We start from the raw sequence: 20195 nt of genomic DNA on the forward strand, positions 1-20195 counted from the left end.
GCAACAAATTCTGGCCTCGTTCTTCCCCCTGTCTACCGCGGGCTGGGCGTCATTCACCAGCCCCGTGGATGATGATGATGACCCTTCACGCCTTCGAAAACGGGGGAGGGACAGGGACACGCGTCAAAGAACATAGCGGTTGCAACAAAATCGGGGGTATCTATTGCAGAAAAGACCGCACAGCGCACACCGTCATTCCCTTCGGTCTAGGCATGTAGCCGGCAATCCCGGCGTGATGGACTGCTTCACTGAGTGTCATCAGAGTCCGGATCGTACGCCGGTTCCGCCACCGGCGGAAGACTCCCCAGCATCTCTGGCGAGGGTAGCTCGGCCATCCCGTTGACATTGGGCGGGCCGCGTGTCTGGTACCCGTTGATGTAGGGTGACGGTAGTTCGACATGGTTCGTGGGGAATGTGGCCTCGAATTGGGCGTCCGCAGCGTGCGCAGCGTTCCACTGGTCGATGAACCTTGTGTAATCTCCACGGTCTGTTAGCGCGCTGCCCGGCGCCGAGCAAGTGCCTCGAGACGGCGGGCGGAGCTGCTGTGCTTACCATTGGACCCAGCTTGGATGTTGGGGTTTCTCGAAAACTGAATGCCGAGATAACGTATGTCGAGCGCGCTCTGCGCCGCGGATGATGAGGATGCGCCCCCGCCGTGGGGCGCGTTACTGTGTCGGGAGCGAAATATTGAGGTCGCCGAGAAGCGGCGCTCGCGGCTCTGGCCATGGCTTTGATGGCTTTCAGACGTGCTGCCTCTCCTGGCGCCACGGGCACCCAGCTGAACCCGGCGGTGTCTGTCGTCCCGCTGGCGCAAGTCCCTCTCGAAGTCGTCTAGTAGGTATTCTTTCCAAATTCGCCGGTGGTTAGCGTAAAACGTCAGATAGTGAAAGGTTGAGTATCTGTCCCGCCAAAGCTTTATCCTCTGGATGGTGCCCAACCCTCTGACGTTGCCGTACGAGTCTGTCCTGCGGTGCGTGTCGGACCAGACGACGTCAACGTCGAACCAATCGATTAAGTCTCTCTTCCTGATGTCGCTCTGCAGCTGAATGGAGCCCTCGATGGTGGTAAACTCATATTTGACTTCAATGTACTCGTCGTGCAAGACGCCGTCGGTCGTGGTGTAGCGGATGCGGTGTGGTTCGAGAAAGGTCAAGTAAAGCTCCATCTCCCGCGGGTCGCCAAACCGGCGATGCTGCGCATGGAGCGTGTAAGGGAAGAGCTCCGCCGGGTTATCGGACGGGACTGGCGTCGCTGCTCAGCAATGCAAAACTCGGTCAGTTGGGGAGCGGGGCCAGCGCTTGGAGACGTACGGAAGTGTTCCAGCACCTCGCCCGCATAGCTGCACTGCCACAGCAGGCGCCGTGGGTTGGCACCCACGATCTCCCATGGGCCGAGGTACACGGTCGTTTCACGCGGCGTCCGCTCGAAGAGCTTTCTAAACAGCCGGGGTTGTCAGAAGACAAAGTGCTGCGCAGGGTCGGGGCTGGGAGGCTGGGAAGGACAGGCCGTCGCGGCTATTACATTGTCGCGTGGTAGCCAGGGGGGCCGAGGTCGAGAGGCGCCGGGGGCGTCTGTGGGGCCGAGGACTCGGCCGTCAGGGCGGAAATGGCTGCCGAGGTTGGCGTGAAGGTCGAGTCGACGGGGCTGGCATGTTGGCCACGGGACGGCGGGGCGCTCAGAGCCGACGACATGAAGGAGGAAGAGGAGCCAGATCGCCAGGACGTGGCCATGGTCGGGCCGCGCAGGGTTGCTCTGTCCCGGGCGTCAAGCACACCGCCGTTCCGAGCAAGTCGCTGCGTAACCGGGACCCAGAGCGCCGCGCGGAGGCCGTCAGGGGTTGAACGGTGTAGCAGATGACCATCTCAATCAAAGTGAGACGACCGGCCAACCCTGTTGTCTAGTGTAGTGTAGTGTAGTGTAGCTTGCGAACCAGGAGACCACTGATCGGCAGAGAGGTGGCAAGAGACCAGATATGTGCAGCAGGCTTGGGAAGTCGACAGCCGGTCCGCAACGGCATTATCGGACGGGCGGGCAGCGTCGATGTGTACACGGCATCAACGGGCACCGATGGCGTAGGAGGCTGTTTTTTTTTTTTTTCCTCCCCCACACTAAGAGGCAACCGCCACAGCCTAGTGCGCTGTGCCTATTGTGCCGAGTCGAGCAACCCAGAAGCACCAGGAAAGCTTGTTACTGCGTAAGATGTCCAGCGGCTCAGGGAGCAGGACGGGATTCTGCCTCCGCACGACGGAAGCCGATGCACGGGGGATAGGTAGTGTAGGCAGCCGCAAGTTTCCGCAGTCAAGTGTTGCAGGGCGTCCCGAGGACCGAAGCGCTGGTCCCATACAGAGTCTGGCGCGGTTCAATGGCTTGGAGCTTGAGGTTGCGGTTGGGGGTGGGGGAGGCGCCAACGAGTGCGATGATGTTGCAGGCTGGGCAGTGGCCGCAGGCCATGGGCCCACGGGCTGGCACCGCGCGCTACGATTTGCGCGATGCACCAGTGTGGTGGGCGGACAGGGGTGTTGCTTCCAGGGCACGCATTAGCTCGGATCAATCCCTGATGCGGGCGCTGGTAGTGTGCTGCGTCGTGTACAGATTAGCTTGTTGCGTTTGACCCTATGGCCACGGCGGGAGGCTGAAAATCTTCGAATCGCCAGAACGGGACCAGGGCGCCCTGTCTGCTGCTCGGCAGCAGCAGGCTCGAGCTGCTGCAGATCTCGGCCCGAGAGTTCCCCCCTGTGCGCCATGCCAATCTGAATCTCTGGAAGGATTGGGGGTTGTGGGATGACTTCTGTCTTTTACCAAGTTCGTTCATTGAGTGGGGAAGTCCAGACCTAGCGTTCACTGCTGAACTGTAGTGTACGGTGTAGTATTCCCTAGGTAGGTAGGTAGGTAAATTACCTTACACGACACAGACGTTCCACCTGCAGTCAGCACCTCAGCAGTGGACCTCCGCGGCGTGGGGCATGAAAACTAGGTCTAAGGTTCCATGCCAGCCAACCCCGCCAGCCGGCAGCTCAGTACGGAATACACTCAGGTAGTGTAATGTGTGTGCTGCGCACACTACACCCTAACCCTGCCTAGCTGCGCCAACCACGCTCGGCAGATTCCAGACTCCCTTGCCAGCTTGGGCTTGGGGGCCCGCCTGCCCCACTCTGGTCTCAACCTCGAGCAACACCGCAACGGACAAGCAACGGCATGGCAGATGCTCAACCATGACAGGGAAGCAACTATCTGACGACCGCCGAGCGATTCTGTCGAGGTTACTGCAAATCACAAAACTCAGTAACCGCGAAATCGCCTGGGTTCTTGGCGTCCACGAGAGGACAGTTCAACGGCGGAGGGACGAGTTCGAGGCGACGGGGCAGGTCAAGAAGCACAAGGATGTCAGCAAGAACGCCGAGAAGCTGAAGCCGCAACATGTCGAGGTGCGCCTAGCTACCGCGGCCTCCCGCTCTGCTGCCCGTTTCCCTTGTGGTTTGCTGACGAGGCGCCTACTCCACGGGGACTTCCAGAGGCTACTGGAATGGCACAAGGACCACCCCGATGCTCTCCTCGGTGACATGCAGCGCTTCCTGCAGACGTGTTGTGGCCTCGCTGTCAGCGTCCCTACAATCAGCCGGCAGCTGAGAAAAGCGTACGGCGGAAGGGTTTTGGCAAGCGGGCGGGGCGCGCGGATACGGTCGCGGAAGCAGAGAGAGGCAGAAGGACGCTCCATCGCCCTCGAGCTCCAGCAAGGGGTCGCCAACGGCGACATAAACCGTGCTCAGGACGCTGCCGTGGAGCTGTATCACGACCAGCGACAGTTGGCTCCGCTCCAAGAGATACTGGCGCCGCAGCACGAGTTGCGGCAACAGCAGGAACAGGAGATCTCGGCGTATCACGTTGCGGGCGGGCTGCAGTATCAAGCTGGCAGTGTCAGCTAGTTGAGTGCGAACGGCGCCGGGCGTTGGGGAATAATGACTGCATCGTCGCATCTACTCTGTATGGAGTTATCGGTTTTCGATTACTGAGGAAAGGGCCCCCTTCAGCAGGTGCCTGTGTTGGCCAGTGCATTGACACACGCTGCGTCGAACTGGTCTAAGTTGGGATTCCTTCCGCCTTGCGCACGGAGTGGAACCGTCGGAGCCCTGCTTTACGCGATAACTCAGGTAACTACGGAGTAACCTATGTACCAGAGGAGCTGCTGCCCTCCGTAGTGTAAAGGAGAAAGGATTCTTGTCAGGATTCGTATTCCAGCGATATCGTGGTCATCAGCTCTGCAAGATCTCCGACTGCCGTCGGTTTTTGGACCAGCGCGTCGGTTAACTAAGGTACCTTACGTACACTACACTACCAATTGGTGTCCATTCCATCCCGCTGCCGGATGGTCATTCCTTCCGCTTCGTCGGGATGTCCTTTGGTCTCGCTTGCCAGCGAGAAGGCAGTTAGTAACTAGCCAATGGGAAGCCTGAGTTGGGGAGCAGGCTCGTGTCCAGCGATGCGATTGGACACTTTGTACAATATCCGTGCACGGCACACATCGGACTGGGCCTGATGAAGAGTTCCACAAACCCAGGTTGCTGGGCCTGTGAAGCTTCCGACTCTGCGGGCAGGTCGCGCGACAGAAGCAAAGTAACCATTTAGTTAGTTATTTTAGTTAATTGATTCAAGTGGCAGGAGAGCAGCACCGGGTTGTCTTTTCTTCAGCTGAGTTCATGGCCAGTCCCCTTCCTGAGCAGGGCCCGGGTTGCACGGACAGTTTGGAGGATGCCGCACTCCCCTGTGTTACCTCGTTTACACAATTCAGGTGCCTTACTGCGTACTCCATACCTAACTACCTGGTAGTTACCCTACCTAATTAGGATCACTAAAATTCGCTAAGAGGAAGGCTGAATGCCCCGCTTCGCTGTGCACTTCCCAAGTTGCCTGACCTGGGCAGTCTCGGCCGAGGAGGGCGCTGACGATTTACGGGCAACCATTGCTCTCTCCCCTCCATTGTGTACACCATCGCCATGAAGCCACGGCCCGGCGCGATAACATTAGTAAGCTTGGCAAACTGGGCACTCTCCAAGCTCCAGGGCTCATGGCCACGTGGTGCTCCGTACGCATGAAACTACACTATTGCGCAGGGTGAGAAGCCATGACTCCCTTGTTGAGGGCCTTCATTCGACGGCGCAGCAGCGCGCCCCGAGAGAGAGGCTCTATCCATGGATACTACCCCCCCATGTCACAACTGCTCCACCCCCCACCACTGATCCTCAGTGGGTAGCATTGGATGTCCCTGGCTCTGGGGCTGGGCGAAATCTGGACCCGGTGGTGGGGGTTTGAGCCTTTAACGGTAACACTATCGCGCTTCGACCCTGCAGCAACGGCCGATTATCTGTGGGAGAAGCTGCTGGAGCTGAGGGTTGAGAGCTGAGAGCTGAGAGCTTTCGTCGCTGGCTTGACCTTTCCTGACTTTCACCTTCGACACGCTCTGCGCTCCGCGCTCACCGTTGACCATACCGAACCGTCGGGTGTGTGTCTGTGTGTCTGGGGCGGGCCCGGCATGTAGACGCCGTCAAGCAGTCCTCCGTTGCCTGTCCACCGGCGCACTTTCGCATGGCGGCCGTCATGTATCCCGATCCCGAGAAGAAGCGGAACCGCGGCTACTTGGGATACGACAGCTCGGCCCTCCCGCCGCGCGACCGCCAGGCACGTCGCCGCCTTCTTCTGTCGTCTCTGTTCTTTCTGTTCTGTTATTAGTGCGCTATTTCCGCTCGACGGGAAGTTGCCGTGCTGACGGCGATTGCCATGCTAGGACCGCCAGCAACTGCGGTACGAGCTCGACCTCAACTCGTGGAACCTGAGGATCTGGGGCGTGGCCGCCTCGGGCTTCCTGACGGACTCGTGCGTTGCAACCCCGTCCCCACAGTCATGCCGCATGCCGCGTGCCCCGGACTGTCTGTTGACTGACTGGCACTCGCTCCCTCCCAGATACAACCTATTTGCCACCAATGTCATCCTCTCTACCGTTTCGTTCGTCTACTTCCCGTACGACAAATGGGTCGGCTTGGTCATCAACCTCTTCACCCTCCTCGGGTAAGTGCTGGTGCTGTCGAGACTTGCAGACCTGCCCTGCCCTTCCCTGGACGTCCGCCCCGCTGACCGATAGCCTCCGAGCCCTCAGCTCCGTCCTCGGGCAGTTTCTCTTTGGCTACCTCGCCGACCGGTATGGGAGGACCCGTCTGTACGGCATCGAGCTCGTGCTTGTCATCGTCTCCACCATCGGCGTGGCCACGACCAGCAGCGGCTATGGCGACCTCTCCTTTTTGGCCCTCTTTACCTGGGTACGTGCTGCCAGCGACGGCCTCGGCTTCCTGTCTCTGACCGTGTCTTAGTGGCGTTTCGTGATGGGAGTGGGTGAGTAGAACCAGAACCAGCAGGCGGGCTTGCTCTCCATCTTTGGCAAGGTTCCCCCAATCCCTGACTCTTTTCCCTAGGAATCGGCGCCGAATATCCCTTGTCGGCCGTGATAACGTCGGAATGGGCCAGCACCTCCTCGAGGGCAACTATGCTGGCGTCCGTGTTCCTGATGCAGCCCGTCGGCCAGGCGCTCGCCCAGATCGTTGGCCTCTTGGTCCTGCTGGGCCAGGACCGTGCCCACGGTCTTCAGGAGAAGCAATGCGGGCTTGACTCGCTGTATGAGGAGGAGTGCAAACAGATCATCGATGGGACGTGGCGCATCGTCATAGGCTCTGGCGCCGTGCCCGCGTTGCTGGCTATCATCTTCCGGTTCTTCCTTTACGACTGCGGCCTTTACACGCTCGAGGTCAAGAAGCAGCCGGGGAACGCGTTCAGGGACACGCAGCGGGTGTATGGAGCACCCCCGACCACCAACGGCATAGCCCTGTCCCCCCACGGTGGCGCAAACCCATTTGAGATGGAACCGATGCCCCAGCAGTTCTCCATGCAGGATCTGCACACATACTTCATCAAAGACAAGAACTGGTACTACCTCCTCGGTACCGCCATGACCTGGTTCTTTCTCGACGTCTCTTTCTACGGCTTCAGTCTCGACAATCGAGGCACCCTCGCCGATCTGTGGGCCACGACGGGAAGGGCCGACCTCAATCCCAGCCTTCCGTGCTGGAATTCCTCGCTTCCCAACGGCACGTCGCTTGTCCCGACGTGGAAAACCGACGGCCTGCCTACCTGGCAGACCGACGCCACCCAGCCCTGCAACACCATTTACGACACGACCATCGCGCAGACCAAGCAGTATCTGCTCACAGTGTCGGTCGCGTCTATAGCGGGGAGCGCCTGCTTCATCTATTTTGCCAACCGGATCCCCCGCCGGCAATGGCTGACCTCGTCCTTTATCATCCTAACCCTCCTGTTCCTCGTGACCGGCGGCGTCTACTACGGCGTCTCCCACAAGGCCGGCGCCCCCGCGACCGTCGTGTGCGTGGCCATCTGCCATTTTGCCTTTAACTTTGGTGAGTCCGCTAGTTTCAGACCACTTCCAAAACCCCAAGACCTCACTGGATGGAATATCTAATGACACGCGGCAACAACCACCACCAGGCGCCAACACCCTCACCTTCATCATCCCCGCCGAGATCTTCCCGACCTGCTATCGCTCGACCTGCCACGGCATCTCCGCGGCGTCCGGCAAGCTGGGCAGCATCGTCGCCGTGCTCGTCGTCTACGGCATCAACTCGGGCTACAAGAGCTCGACCAGCCAGGGCCTCGTCTTCCTGCTCTTCGCCACCTTCATGGCCCTCGGCGCCCTCTACTCGTGGGCCTACCTCCCGGACGTGCAGCGCGTCGTGTACGACGGGCCCGGCGGCCGCCGCCGCCTCGAGACCAAGAACCTCGAGGAGCTCGGCGAGGGCCACATGCGCGCCCGCCTCGAGGGCCAGGTCATCACCATGCGGGACAAGTGGGACGACCTGAAGGAGCGGATCCGGCGCAGGAGACGGTTGACTGGGGGCGGGGACCAGCCACCGGGGCCGGCCGAGGTGGATGGACAGGGTGTTGCGGGCGTTGCGTGACGTTTTTTTTTTTTTTTTTTGGCTTATCGCGTGCGATCTAGCGAGACGTGCTTCCTGGGTGTTCTGCCGGTTGGGTAAATTTGGGTGGAAGGTTTTTCTTGGCTGGAATTGGTTCGTTTCCCGACTGGCCTACTTATGTCCCTGTTCGCTTCTGGTTTTTGTTTCCCCCCACCCAGTTGTATATATATGCCTTGTGTCTTGGTTTAATGGAATGTGCCAAATACGGCGTGCGCTGGGAATTTGGGCCGGTGTTGGCGGATAGGGAGGAGGCTCTATTGCGGCACCCATTTTTCTTGGTGACCGACTGGATATATTGGAACTACGGTTCACACTGGATGGACTCAAGAAAAGGCTTTTTTTGGCTTGTACTTGAGAATTCTCACACTACGACTTTCATGTAGTCCGCTTCATACTACCGGATAGACTAAGTGTCGGTTTGCTGGCAAGAGGTGGCGGCTCCGCACTCAAAAAGGATCAAACGTTGGCATAGTCACACGAACGTCATGATCCCAGCTCACAACATTCTCTTTTTCTGTTTACTTCATTTTTTTCTTATTTTCATACGGTGAACCGGAGTGGGATTGCGCTGTCTACCATCCATGCCGGAGACTCCTTGTCCAATTTAGAACTCTGGACGCCCCTGCCCCAATGAGCGTTTGATGTATCATGCCAACGCCTCAGCGCGTAGACCGAACAACCCTCTCCTGTCTCTCGTTCCAAGAGAATCATCATAGCCAACCAGATAGCCAAGAAAAAAGCCAGGCAACCAACCAAACGCCGTCTCCGTAACCATAACCGACATGCCCAAATATTTAAAAGCTCGCGGCACGGTATCTTTGCTGAGTGCCCAAAAAGAAGAACCGCGCTTCTAACCCACGTCACAACATCAACGTACACCCGCGAGACACCATCTCTAAGTCCCTGTCTCCCAACCCATCTCCATGCCTTCCATTGGCCCCAGCGCCATGATCGAGCGCAACACCCCCTCCGCAACGGGCGTCATCCCCTGCTGCGCCGACATCGCAGCCCAGGCGTGATGTACCGGAAACTCGCCGGCTCCAGTACCGGCCGGCGTCTCAGCGGTAGACATGGCGAACCGTTGATCGGGGGTGAGCCCCGTCGCCGAGACGCCGGTCGGGATCGCAAACGACGACGGGTCCCCGAAGAAGCCGTTCACGTTGCGCTCGACGTCGCTCGGCGTCGCGCCCGACATGCTGCTGAGGTTCTGGTGGGACGAGACCGGGCTCGCCTCGAACGACTTCCGCCCCGAGCCGCCGGCTAAGTGCCCGCCGCCTCCTGGCTGCAAGTTCTGACGTTGGGGTTCTGACGCCCCTGTCGTGCTCGAGTTCGGCGTCGGGCGGTTGGAGGTGCCGTCTGGTGACGTGCCCTGCAGCTCGTTGTTGCTGCCGGCGTCCATGTCGAGCGGAGGACCGTAGGGTGAATATGACGGCGGAATGAGACCATGGCCGTGGGAGTGCTGGTAATGGCCAGCGTGGCTGCGCTCGCGGGTCGGAAGGCTGGTCGGTTGTTCAGATGGTGAGAAGCCTTGAGCGCCCGGGTTGCGATCGACGTCTGTGATGTCGGGTCCGTTGGCGGGGTTGCCGTCGTCACCGGGAACTTTCAAGTAATGGCATTGATTGCTGTAGCCCATGACGCCATGGCCCTTTTGCTGGGAAAAGGCCCCCTGACGAGCATGTGCTGCGATGCCGGGAGGCAGATGCGAAGGGGAACCCGGCTAGTCAGGTCAGCAAGCTGGACGGGGTGCTCCATGGGGGCGGATGGGCATATACGACTCACGCTATCGCTGCTGCGGGGGAAAGCACTTCTCAACTTAGGGATGCGCACGCCCAGCGCTTCGAGGTCTACGTCGAGCTGGACCAAAAACGATTCGGTAAGAGGATTCCGTCTCTTCAGTGCGTTCATGGCCGACAGCAGAAACCGCAGAGAATCGGCGGTCTGGCTGTCGTCTGGCCGGCTCTTTAGATACTGCACGAAGACGCGAGCGGACACGTAGAGGCAGAAGGAGATGAAGGGATTCATCTAGAGATGACCGAGTCAGGCTTGTCACTCTGGAGAGCAGTTTGCCGGCCACACTTACCGCAGAGAGGTCGAGATGCGAGACCATCCTCATGATGCTCGCAATCTCGTTTGCCGCTGTGATGCACCGGACCTTGCTCTCCGAGCTTACCGAAGCTGGTAGCCTGTTCTTGTCGGCTTTGAAGATGGCCGCTTGGTGCAGGCAGATGGTGGATGTGTGGATACACATGTTGGTGAACACCACGTTGGTGTTGGTCAGGCCATTGGGCAACTTCAGTTGGGATGGCAAGCAGAGGGATGTGTTCAAAAGGATGTTATCCATCTGCCGATGTCTTTTCCAAAACTCGCCGTTCAGGTCGTGGTCCCGGTCGTCGACATCCGGGCGATGCAGGTGCACGAGGTTTCGGCCGAAAAGGCAGGCCATGAGGACAACGCCGCCGAAGGGTGTGAGCTTTCCTGCGCCTGCAGGGCTCATGGCGTCGGAGAGAGTCGTGGTCTGGTCCGGGCGGCTGAATTCGAAGGCCTCATCGGAGGCAGGGAGATTCGTCAGGATATCCTTTTCATCGATCGTCATAGGCCAGCCCGTGCCGATGCTGGCAAAGCGGTCCAGACAGAATGCCATCCAGAACGTCCTCCGCCTCTCTTCTCTCTCGGTCCAATCTCTAGGGGGCGGGAGACATTGCTTGACGTCTAGTCCTGCTCCGTCGAGACGGTGGAGGCCAATCCTATGAGGTGTGAGTAAGTAAGGGGGAAAAAATAACTTCACTGCTAATTCCAGAAAGAAAGAACTTACATCTGGGCTAATCGCACCCCTGAGCCGGTGCTCATCCACGCTCGCGGGAAGTACATCCACTTGAACTCGTACGAGGCCAGGAGGATGTGAGTCTGAACGTGGGCCGTGGAGATGATGTGCTCTCCGTAGCCCTTGATGTAGTCCAACTCGACATACTTCCTCGCGCGCGCGTAGAACAAGTCCTTCAGCGTCTGAAACTTATCTGTGACGGAACAGGCCAGCGTCCACATGGCGTAGCGCAGGCAAACAGGTGGCCGCTGGGCCGGAGCGCTAACGAAGACCGTTAATACGAGTGCCGGGATGAGGTGAGGGTCAGTCAGGTCAGGGTCCGTACAGGTTCATGGCGGCTAGATAACGGTATTTGTGGATCATGGGCAGTGAAGGGTGAATTTTCTCGAAATAGATCTGATGCCTGCGCCGGATTATGCGATCAGCCTGCGTCCTGCAACTCCGTTTTCGCATGCGCCTGTCCCCGCCAGGGCTGACTTACAGCTCATCGATCGTCTCCTGGGGCGGCAAAGGCTCCTCCAAGCCCAGGCCGACCATCTCCCAGGTGAAGCTGTTATCGACCCCGCCCATGCCCATGCCCATGCCACTGTTGAAGTTGAAGTCTTCGAGCGGCGCGTGGGGAGAGTCGGCATTGAAGCGCCATCGATCCATGTCGCGGCTGCTCGCGATGCCAATAGACGGGTCTGTGACGTTGAAGTTGGCCGTGGCAGCGGCGCGCTGGTTCAGGGGCTGCTTTGCGTTCGCATCGACGGGCATGGGCACAGGCAGGCCATTGGCTCCGTCCGAACTTGACGACGAGATCTCCTGGCTTTTCAGCAGCGTCTCGACTTGCTCTGCGGCGGGAGCCAGTTAGCAAGTTCCCGACGGTGACGGGCACGGGCACGGGCACGGGCACGGGGGCAGCGCACTCAGCCGCTCTTCCAGCGCCTTCACATAGCCCCTCTTGGGCCCGCTCTTCCTCCTGACCTCGTCGTAGGCGCACGTGTGGCCGAGACGGGAGCAGGTGCTGCAGCTTGGCTTGATGCCGTCGCACTTCAATTTGCGCTTCCTGCAAATCATGCAAGCCAGCCGTTTTGGCTTGGGCACGCTCGAATTGCCTGCCACGGGGGGTTCGGCGGTGACGTGGTCCTCGTCGACGAGCCTATCGGCGCTCGGATCCGACACCATTATGGTATCGGGCGGTGTCTCGGACGACGTTGACATGATGAATTGCGGTGTGCAGCTCCCTATCAAGCAGGCTGCGCGTCGGCCGACTGCAACGAGCTCGGGAGTCGGGGGATGTGTGTTCGCTCGGCGGTCGCAGCGGTTGGTTGCGCGTCCTCTGCCTGCAGCAACCAGGCGTGAAATCGGCTCGGCAAAAAAGTTCGTCGTGCACTGCGCTGTCCTGTCCGATCGACCTAGTTGTCCCTCTCGCAAAGCTGGAACATCCTCGAGATGCCGCTAGGAACGAAAGGGACCCGAGTTCTTCAGCCCGTCAGAGTAAGACCGCGCGTTGGCTACGCCAATTAGCGATACACCAACCCGCGCGCTCTCTTGGTTACCCCGTGGTAGCGGGTCCTGGGCGCAAATGGTGCGATGTTCCGCTGCAGGTTGTACGCAACAGCAGCCGTGTTCCGATGAGACGGGCGTGCAGGTTGGTCGCAGAGGTTGGGGAGGGCTTCGCGGTATAACAGCATGAATTGCTTGGGGCTGCCCTACGAGGCTTTGAGACAGGCAGGGCGAAGTGGGTGGGGGTGATTAATGACCTCAGTGGAGGAGGGCGTCCGCGTCTTGGGCCACTGTAGTGCTTGAAAAGTCCCCGAGACAAACTGGGCAGTGAGTGGCTCGGGGGATGGAGAACTGGGCGCCCCTGCGTACTGTGTATGTACCGAATCAACTACACTTACCGCTATCGGGATGTTGAGCAGGGGTTAACGTTAACTCGGTTTCCTCTGTGCACGAAATACTACTCCCTGAGGTAACTGCGGTAGTGTAAACGTTCTGTTCGGAGGAGGGCGTGGTGCTCATTGTGAACTTCCATGGCCTCGAGCACTTCAGGGTCCCTCTTCTAGCAATACCTGGTACCTTACCTAGGTAAGTCAGGCAGCGAAGTGCGCCATTCGAGCATTGGGATGATAAGTCAAGGCATGTCCTACCAGAAAGCCAAACGCTTCGAAAAGCGCGTCAACCGCAGCGGTGAACGAACCTGGGATCTCTGACTTTCTCTGATTTGATGTGGGGTCCAGCCAGGCTACCAAAGAGACACGCACGTCCGCTGCTATCCGTTTGGGTTGCAGCAGGGGAGGTACGGTGAAGTTACACGACTCCGTACACGCTCCAACACGCAGGTTGTGTAATGTATGTCTTGCTGCTGTACCTGGTCCGATTCCAACTGCACGGCAATTGGTTCAGATTCGATGCTAGCGTGCATTATTAATAGCACAGCCCACCCCGGTTCCACCCCTTTCCACGCATGTTACATACAAAGTAGATTGGATGGACGATCGACGGGGCTGCGGTCCGAAAGTGGTGAAGTCGGTTACATATACGAAATACGGTAAGGTAAGCCCTTGAACCTCAAAGCTGAATATCTCGCTGTGAATCCGGGATTGGGATGGAGTGAGCGAGGTTGTCAGGAGGAGTTGACAAAATCTGAGTTTCATGTCTCTTCTGTTCTCTTCTCGTCTTCTCTAAACCTTTTCCCAAATACATTCTGAGATCTACCGTCTCTGAATGCAGCGACCAGCTCTCTCGTTTCTTACGCCGTCGCGCCCACCGTGACCCTTGCTCCACCACACTCAAGCGGAGAAGCTTAAGTACCAACCCGCCGTCGACGCCTCTCACTTGACCAGACAAGCTCTGAGATTGTGTACCCTACACTACATGTCCATACATAGTGTACTGCGTATTCCCACGTGGCTTAATGCGGGAAGAGCCGCGTAGCCACATCTTTTGACCCATCTTTGGCGGCTTCCGTGCAGCTTCGTTGGCAGCGATGTGCATGGCGCGGAGTGAAGTTGCCCCGTGCTGATAGCTATCGCCAGGGCCACGCCGCGCCAAAGCTCAGTGGGCGACGTTGTATCCCCTGTCGTCTGGACAAGTGGTGTTCACGGCTGGTCAGATGTTGCAAGCAACCAAGTTTGCCTGTGGTGTGACGGTCGGTCTCTTCTCCGGGAGGCCTCTTAACCCGCCGTGTGAACAACGAACACGAGTTCATAATGGATGGCAGATTGCCAGCCCAAACATCCCCCATATCGGCCTTGTGCTGAGTAGCTGCGCCTTTGCGCTACACATGCGAACTTGTATTCCTTCGACGGCGAGCTGACACTTACGGGCCTCTGGGATGTGGCAGCTAGCTCACTTCCTGTCTGCATCGACGATGCGGAGCACGCCTAGATCGCTGTAAGCGAGACAGTATCTGGTGGGAGCCCATGCGACCGCCTCGCAGGGCCCGGCTGTCTTAAACGTGTGAACATGCTCGCCAGTTTCGGTATGGGTTACCTCCAAGCCGGAGCCTAATAATAATCAGGGAAGTGAGCACTTTGCGCTTGTTGCAGGTCCCGGACCGAGGTCGCCTTACCTTCCTCGCAAGCCCCCACCAGATAGCTTCCGTCAAAGGTGAAACCTAAAATTAGATCAGCATTAAGCTTATTGCTCCAGCACGGGACAGCGCCGCACTTATGCTCTTCACTGGCCCAACCATGCGGGAGACGGTTCGCTGGCAGATCCAGTCCTTGGTGTCGAACAGGGCGATGATCGAATCGGCACCTCCGGTGGCGAGGTACCTCCCCGTGGGCGAGAGCTCCACCGTCAGGCAAGACGCGGTATGCCCTTTGAGCATGAACTCGGTGGACTCGCCCGGCTTAACCGCGTGATTGACGTGAAGGACCGGTTCCAGCTCGGGATACGACAGAATCCGTATCTTGCCCTCGCTGGTCGGGAGGAAGATTTTGTCTCCGCTCCAGCAGAAGGCCATCTGGTTGGCGTCAACCGAGAGCTGGTGGGACGACATCACTGAAGACTTAGTCGGCGATATTTGGAAGAGCTCGCCACGCTTCGAAGCCAGCCAGGTCAGCGCGGCTTCCAGGCCCAGGGCTGGGACGGCTCAAACACAACTCACCCTATTTCCCACGAGCAGGGAGGAGCCGTCAGGGGCCCATGCAAGGGTGTGAGCGCTGCCGAGGCCCTTTACCTCGTTTACACAGGCTTTTGTCCTCACGTCCCAGAGCTTGGCGACGCCGTCATTGCTGATGCTGCACAGCTCCGCATCCTTGACCGGATTGAATGCTATCTTTTCGATTCCCGCCGCATGACCCTTGAGTTCCGTCGAAAAGCGGACGTTGGGTTTCTCGGGATTCCCTATGGAAGGACATGAGTGAAGGGGCCCCTAAGCAGTGAGACAGACACAGCGGCGCAGGCCGGACGGACTTACAAACACGGAGCGTCTTGTCGGAAGCCCCCGTCGCGACAAGGCTACCCAGTGGATTCCACGCGATAGAGCGCAGACTACTCAAGCCCAAGCGTTTGTCAGCACGGACGACGCTGTCTCCCACGGCGAGGCTGCACAGTCGCACCTGTGGTGAGATGCTACCCCGCGACCAGTCGTTGACTCGTTGTACGGCTGGGCCTTGAGAGGTGCAAAGTAGACAGAGAATTTCTCCTTGGGAATGCGACTATATCTGGGCCGCATTGACGGCGCCATCGTGACGGAGCAGGTAAAGACGCGCAGCCAAATCTGGATTAACACGGGGTGACTCGACAGGTCAAACAAGCGGCGTGTGCAGCGCCGGCCCAAAGACAGCCGCAAGGAGAGCTTGCTTGGTCGATCAGAACAGCAGCAAGCTACCTGCGTGAAGAGACCGGGCGCGAATCCGGCTGGGATAGAATGCTCAACTCAGGATCCTGCCTGGCAACTAAGCTAGGTAGGTAGCCAAAGATCGAGAAAAACGTCTTCCGAGCAAGATGAGCAAGTTGATTCAGGATGCCCGGGAGCTGTTCAAGGCAGGGATGTTCTTAAGGGGGAAGCTGCTTCCAGGTTGATAACTTCACGCACACTGTAAGAACCAGTCCAGTGACGGCATCTGCCGCCACTCCGAAACGAATACGGAATGCTGTGTAACAATTGCGTATTGTACGCGGTAATGTACCTAACGATACTAACGATACCAGCTAGGATGCTTGTGGAGTCTCCGATTACACAGTACACAGTAGTAGATCCACGTAACTAACACGGACCCGACCCGAATCCGCCAACCTTCATTGTGTTCAGTCCCACACCCGACATCGCGCCCTGCGTCGTCAGTGTTCGATGTGGATGCAAACGACGATCGCATAGAGAGAGCGCTTCGGAGATCGCTTTGTCGAACATGAATTGACGCACAAAACTGAAGAATCCCAGCTGGCCGAATGCGCGCATGAGGTCGCCGTGTGCGTGCTAGGCACCGGCTGCAGAGGAGCCTGGAGGAGCCATGTACTGGCCGCTTGGGACTCCGCGAATCTATGCGACGAGCAACTCCTGCCAGCCGGCCGCCCTCCGCATAGTCTCCCACGATGGCCTTTCAGCCGCCGGCGCCGCTGCCGGCGGCCGCTCTGAGCACCGACCCGACAGGACTTCGCTGCTGTCTCCGAGCTCCGCTGCCGTTCAAGATGGACCGGCCGCGCTCTCGACCACTCCTGTCACCCCGGTGACACCAGCAACCCCCCTGACACCCGGCATCAAACCCGTCGAGCATGATTGCCCCGACGAGACCGCCCCCGGAAATCCGCCGGAACCGGTGCCGCCAAGCATTCCCTTGCACGAGCCCATCCTTGCCCTTCGTGTGGCGCGCGCTGGCCACATCTTTGCCGTCATCACAGCAACATCCATGACAGTCTGGCAGACAAAGGTGCGACGGCTTCGTGCTTCTCTGGCTTTGCCGTGTTGCCTATTAGTCTGATTCTGTTTCCAGCCAACCGTCGTCCTCGCTGTCGTCGTCCGCTCCAAACCGTCCCTCGAGACCTATGGCACCAATACCAACTTGCTACTCCGGCCAGACTCGGCCATCTTTGTCGTTCATACAAGCCTGGGATACCTGCTAACATACTCGCTTGCCACCGATCCCGAAGCACGGGTCTACCGGCCGCATTTTGCCAACCATACCAACATTCAGCGGAGACGCCAGAACCATGTCGGAGAACCCGGCCACGCCGCCCCGGACCAGATATTCTGGGGTCCGGGCGAAGGACCGGGGGTGAAAGATGTCAGTGTTCGCTTCCGAATGGTGATCAAGGTTGACGCAGGCATCGAAAGCGCCTTAGCGCTCGACGACGAGCTGGTGGTGGCGACGCAGAAGCCCGCTGCTGTCCAGTGCATCCGCTGGGCGCCTGACAGCTCGGGGAACCAGACACGCACCGAGCTGCTGAGTCGAATGACGTGGCTGGCGAAGAAGGTCACCATCAAGGAGATGACCCACGACAGAGCTATGAACCTGTCAACGTGGATTACGAGCGATGGCATGGCCTACGCCGTGCAGCGACTGACCGCTGGCCACCAAGACGGCGCTTCAAACGAGCCGGCCGACCCCAAGAGGCTGTTCAGAGGCTATTGCTTCCACACGCCTCGGGACGAAGCCGAACATGCTGTCCGCTGTGTAGTCAACGCACGGTTTTCCCTGATCGCCGTTGGGTGCGCTGATGGCCATGTCCGTGTTTACTCGGCGCGGGATTATTCGGGCAACATCCCTCCGTCCCACGTTCACAGCGTGCCTGCATCTGCCGCCGCGTGCGGGAAGCTCACCACGCTCAGCTACTCGCCCGATGGCTACTGCCTCTTCGCCGGCTTTGAGAAGGGGTGGGCGACCTGGAGTGTTTACGGGAAGCCGTTATGCAGCACTTTCCATGCCGACCATGCCATTTCCTCAGTGAACGGGGAAGAATGGCTCACGGGCGTGCTGGAGGCTTCCTGGGTGGGCGGAGCCTGTGACCTCCTGTTGGCCGGCAGAGAGCACCAGGCGGTCTGGCTTCTGGAGATGGCGCGGAGCGCGGTAACTGGGTGCTACAACCCGGCCAATCTGTTCCGCACTGTGCTCCAGAGCACCTCGAGCGTCATGATATACAGAGGTTATGACCTACCGGACCTCACTTCCATTTCGGCCGAACCGTCGCTTTGGCACACGAGCAGAATTCCCGCCGTCTATCTCTGGAATCAGTGGCCCATCCGGTGTACAGCCATCTCGGCGGACGGGAGATACGTCGCCGTGGCGGGCAAGAGAGGTTTGGCGCATTACAGCGTCAACAGCGGTCGCTGGAAGACATTCGCCAACGAAGCCGCAGAAAACGAGTTCCAGGTTAGAGGCGGCATGTGTTGGTACCAGAATGTTTTGGTTGCGGCCGTGGAAGGCAACAACAGGTCGTTTGAGCTGCGGTTATACCCCCGCGAGGCCGCCCTCGACAGCGGCACCGCGGCTTACACGCAACAGATGGCGGCGCCTGTGGTGCTGATCACGTCGACCGGCGAAGATTCGTTACTCGTCTACACCTACGACAATCTCCTGTACCATTTCGTGTTCGCTTCCACATCCGGCGCCGTCAGGCTCATCGAGGTGGGCCACATAGCCTTCCACGGCATCGTGCGATCGCCTGCCAGGGTGAGAGGCCTGAGTTGGATCCTACCAGACCACCAGCTTCTGGAGGGGGATCCTTCTCAAGATGTAGCTCATGCGTCCGTCCTCTTCCTTGTGGACGGAAAGCTCGTTCTCCTGCGGCCCTCGGTGAGCGAGGGCAATCTGAAGTACGACATGCGCGTCATCGCCCACAACGTCGAGTACTATCTCAACATGAGGGATCGGCCGCAGACGCTCGAATCTGCAACGCAACGGCTTACCCCGTCGACCAATGGCGTGCGAGGCGGGGCCCTGGAAGACTCGCTGTGGGTATTCGATGGCAGTGAGCTGAAAACCTGGCCAGACGTGGAGCCGGTCATGACGGCGATATCGGGGGGGTTCTCAAGAGATCTGCCCGCCACCGTCCCCGTGTCCGTTGACTTCTATCCCTTGTCAGTCATTCTTCCAAAGGCCATCGTACTCGGCGTGGAGCCGGATCTCATCCAGCGTCGCGATATCAGTTTCTCTTTCTTCCGCTTCTCCATCAGGGTAAGCAGTCTTTACTCGGCCGAATGGCACGTCCCATGTGTGTACAAAAAAGATGAAGAGAGAAGGGGTACTGACTTGATGTGGCAGACCCACCTGTTCCTACCCGATATATTGAGTTTCTACCTGAACGGGAACAAAACCACCGAAGCCTTGCGATTGGCGCAGCAGTACGAGCAGCTGGAATACTTCGCTCATGCTCTCGAGATTCTCCTGCACCGCGTACTGGATGAGGAAGTAGACGCGGATCCCACCCCAGCGCCCGAGCACGCCATTCTTCCGCGGGTGCTTTCGCTGCTCTCGTCGTTCAAACAATATCTCGACATCGTGGTGCAGTGCACGCGCAAGACGGAGGTGCGTTCCTGGCGGACTCTATTCGCCTATCTCCCTCCACCGCAAGAGCTGTTCGAGGAGAGTCTCCAACGCGGCAGCCTCAAAACGGCGGGCGGCTATCTCTTGATTCTCCACACCTTCGACGAGCTGGCGGCAGCGAGCGAACAGAGTGTGCGGCTGCTGAGCCGGGCCATGCACGAGGAAGACTGGGACCTGTGCAAGGAGCTGGCGAGATTCCTGGCGGCGCTGGACGAGACTGGGGATACTCTGCGGGAAGCACTGGAAATGGTCCAAGTTCGAAGGCTCCAGGGCGGCGACGTGGAAGAAGCGGCGGCGAGGAATGGAATCATGACGAGACTCGAGATTCCCTCCGGCGGGGTCTACCCACCGTTTGGTGGTGGCTCGGCGCGGACAAACCTCGGGCGGATCGCAGGAAGCGATTCGGAAGCAGAAGGCCGGTCCGGCAGCGATGCGGGCAGCTTCACCAGTGGCAGCCGTTCAGAAGCCAAGGACGACTTTTCGTAATCGTGGCCAAGAAGGATTAGTTGGATAGCCGGAGACCATGCAAAAGCGGCACATAGGGCAGGGGGGTTTCGGGCCGCCATCATCGCTGACGGACCATGTTCAGGGGAAGAAGGGAGGATGCCCGAACACGCAGGTGCGAGCATGAGTCAGGACAGCTCAGAGAGTCAGATGCTGGATGCCACAGAGAAGCACCAGACGGAAAGGAGAGGCCTCACCCGACCTGCCATAGGTAAATATATCACCATTCACAGCCCCCTCTCGATATCATGGGTTTACCAAGAGCTGCCCCCGGGAGCGGCAGCCTGGTGGGCCCGTGCGCGCCAGTTCCCGCCGCTTTAATTGATTTTCAGCCTTACGCCTGCTCACCGCGGCCTCTGC

At 58.9% G+C, this 20195-nt stretch overlaps 5 protein-coding genes across 5 annotated transcripts; 2 read left to right on the forward strand and 3 right to left on the reverse strand.

The window, feature by feature from the left end:
- Positions 1 to 245: 245 nt before the first annotated feature.
- THITE_2046072 (uncharacterized protein) lies at positions 246 to 1730 on the reverse strand (the record flags this gene model as incomplete). The annotated part of the gene is made up of 4 exons (XM_003652035.1): positions 246 to 478; positions 553 to 1242; positions 1311 to 1435; positions 1522 to 1730. The coding sequence occupies 4 exons, from the start codon at positions 1728 to 1730 to the stop codon at positions 246 to 248; spliced, it is 1257 nt and encodes a 418-aa protein (XP_003652083.1).
- A 1442-nt stretch (positions 1731 to 3172) lies between these two features.
- On the forward strand, positions 3173 to 8015 carry THITE_161754 (uncharacterized protein; the record flags this gene model as incomplete). The annotated part of the gene is made up of 8 exons (XM_003652036.1): positions 3173 to 3425; positions 3513 to 3914; positions 5780 to 5868; positions 5956 to 6060; positions 6149 to 6308; positions 6360 to 6381; positions 6462 to 7457; positions 7546 to 8015. The coding sequence occupies exons 1-8, from the start codon at positions 3213 to 3215 to the stop codon at positions 8013 to 8015; spliced, it is 2457 nt and encodes an 818-aa protein (XP_003652084.1). The 5' UTR covers positions 3173 to 3212.
- An 822-nt stretch (positions 8016 to 8837) lies between these two features.
- THITE_2113102 (uncharacterized protein) lies at positions 8838 to 12224 on the reverse strand. The gene is made up of 7 exons (XM_003652037.1): positions 11763 to 12224; positions 11336 to 11687; positions 11180 to 11257; positions 10846 to 11115; positions 10114 to 10777; positions 9813 to 10055; positions 8838 to 9750 (listed from the first exon to the last, which is right to left on the reverse strand). Exons 1-7 carry the CDS (start codon positions 12055 to 12057, stop codon positions 8929 to 8931), a joined length of 2724 nt encoding a protein of 907 aa, XP_003652085.1. The 5' UTR covers positions 12058 to 12224; the 3' UTR covers positions 8838 to 8928.
- Positions 12225 to 14174: 1950 nt separating this feature from the next.
- THITE_2113108 (uncharacterized protein) lies at positions 14175 to 15682 on the reverse strand. Its single transcript, XM_003652038.1, has 6 exons — positions 15408 to 15682; positions 15266 to 15339; positions 14954 to 15192; positions 14512 to 14887; positions 14414 to 14458; positions 14175 to 14348 (listed from the first exon to the last, which is right to left on the reverse strand). Exons 1-6 carry the CDS (start codon positions 15533 to 15535, stop codon positions 14191 to 14193), a joined length of 1020 nt encoding a protein of 339 aa, XP_003652086.1. The 5' UTR covers positions 15536 to 15682; the 3' UTR covers positions 14175 to 14190.
- A 379-nt stretch (positions 15683 to 16061) lies between these two features.
- On the forward strand, positions 16062 to 20051 carry THITE_2113114 (uncharacterized protein). The gene is made up of 3 exons (XM_003652039.1): positions 16062 to 16718; positions 16782 to 18962; positions 19050 to 20051. Exons 1-3 carry the CDS (start codon positions 16302 to 16304, stop codon positions 19815 to 19817), a joined length of 3366 nt encoding a protein of 1121 aa, XP_003652087.1. The 5' UTR covers positions 16062 to 16301; the 3' UTR covers positions 19818 to 20051.
- Positions 20052 to 20195: the final 144 nt, after the last annotated feature.

The sequence above is a fragment of the Thermothielavioides terrestris genome, chromosome 2 (assembly GCF_000226115.1).
Source record: "Thermothielavioides terrestris NRRL 8126 chromosome 2, complete sequence".
Taxonomy (NCBI): Eukaryota; Fungi; Ascomycota; class Sordariomycetes; order Sordariales; family Chaetomiaceae; genus Thermothielavioides; species Thermothielavioides terrestris.

Bases quoted from the DNA above. Each gene is read 5' to 3' on its own strand.
- THITE_2113102 (XM_003652037.1), bottom strand. From the start codon at position 12,057: ATGTCAACGTCGTCCGAGACACCGCCCGATACCATAATGGTGTCGGAT. The intron at 11,116-11,179 runs GTACGGACCCTG...GGTCTTCGTTAG, and splicing joins TATCTAGCCGCCATGAACCT to CGCTCCGGCCCAGCGGCCAC. The intron at 10,778-10,845 runs GTAAGTTCTTTC...CACACCTCATAG, and splicing joins GGGGTGCGATTAGCCCAGAT to GATTGGCCTCCACCGTCTCG.
- THITE_2113108 (XM_003652038.1), bottom strand. From the start codon at position 15,535: ATGGCGCCGTCAATGCGGCCCAGATATAGTCGCATTCCCAAGGAGAAA. The intron at 14,888-14,953 runs GTGAGTTGTGTT...CTGGCTTCGAAG, and splicing joins CCCTGCTCGTGGGAAATAGG to CGTGGCGAGCTCTTCCAAAT. The intron at 14,459-14,511 runs GTGCGGCGCTGT...ATCTAATTTTAG, and splicing joins TGGGCCAGTGAAGAGCATAA to GTTTCACCTTTGACGGAAGC.
- THITE_2113114 (XM_003652039.1), top strand. From the start codon at position 16,302: ATGTACTGGCCGCTTGGGACTCCGCGAATCTATGCGACGAGCAACTCC. The intron at 16,719-16,781 runs GTGCGACGGCTT...TTCTGTTTCCAG, and splicing joins TGACAGTCTGGCAGACAAAG to CCAACCGTCGTCCTCGCTGT. The intron at 18,963-19,049 runs GTAAGCAGTCTT...TTGATGTGGCAG, and splicing joins TCTTCCGCTTCTCCATCAGG to ACCCACCTGTTCCTACCCGA.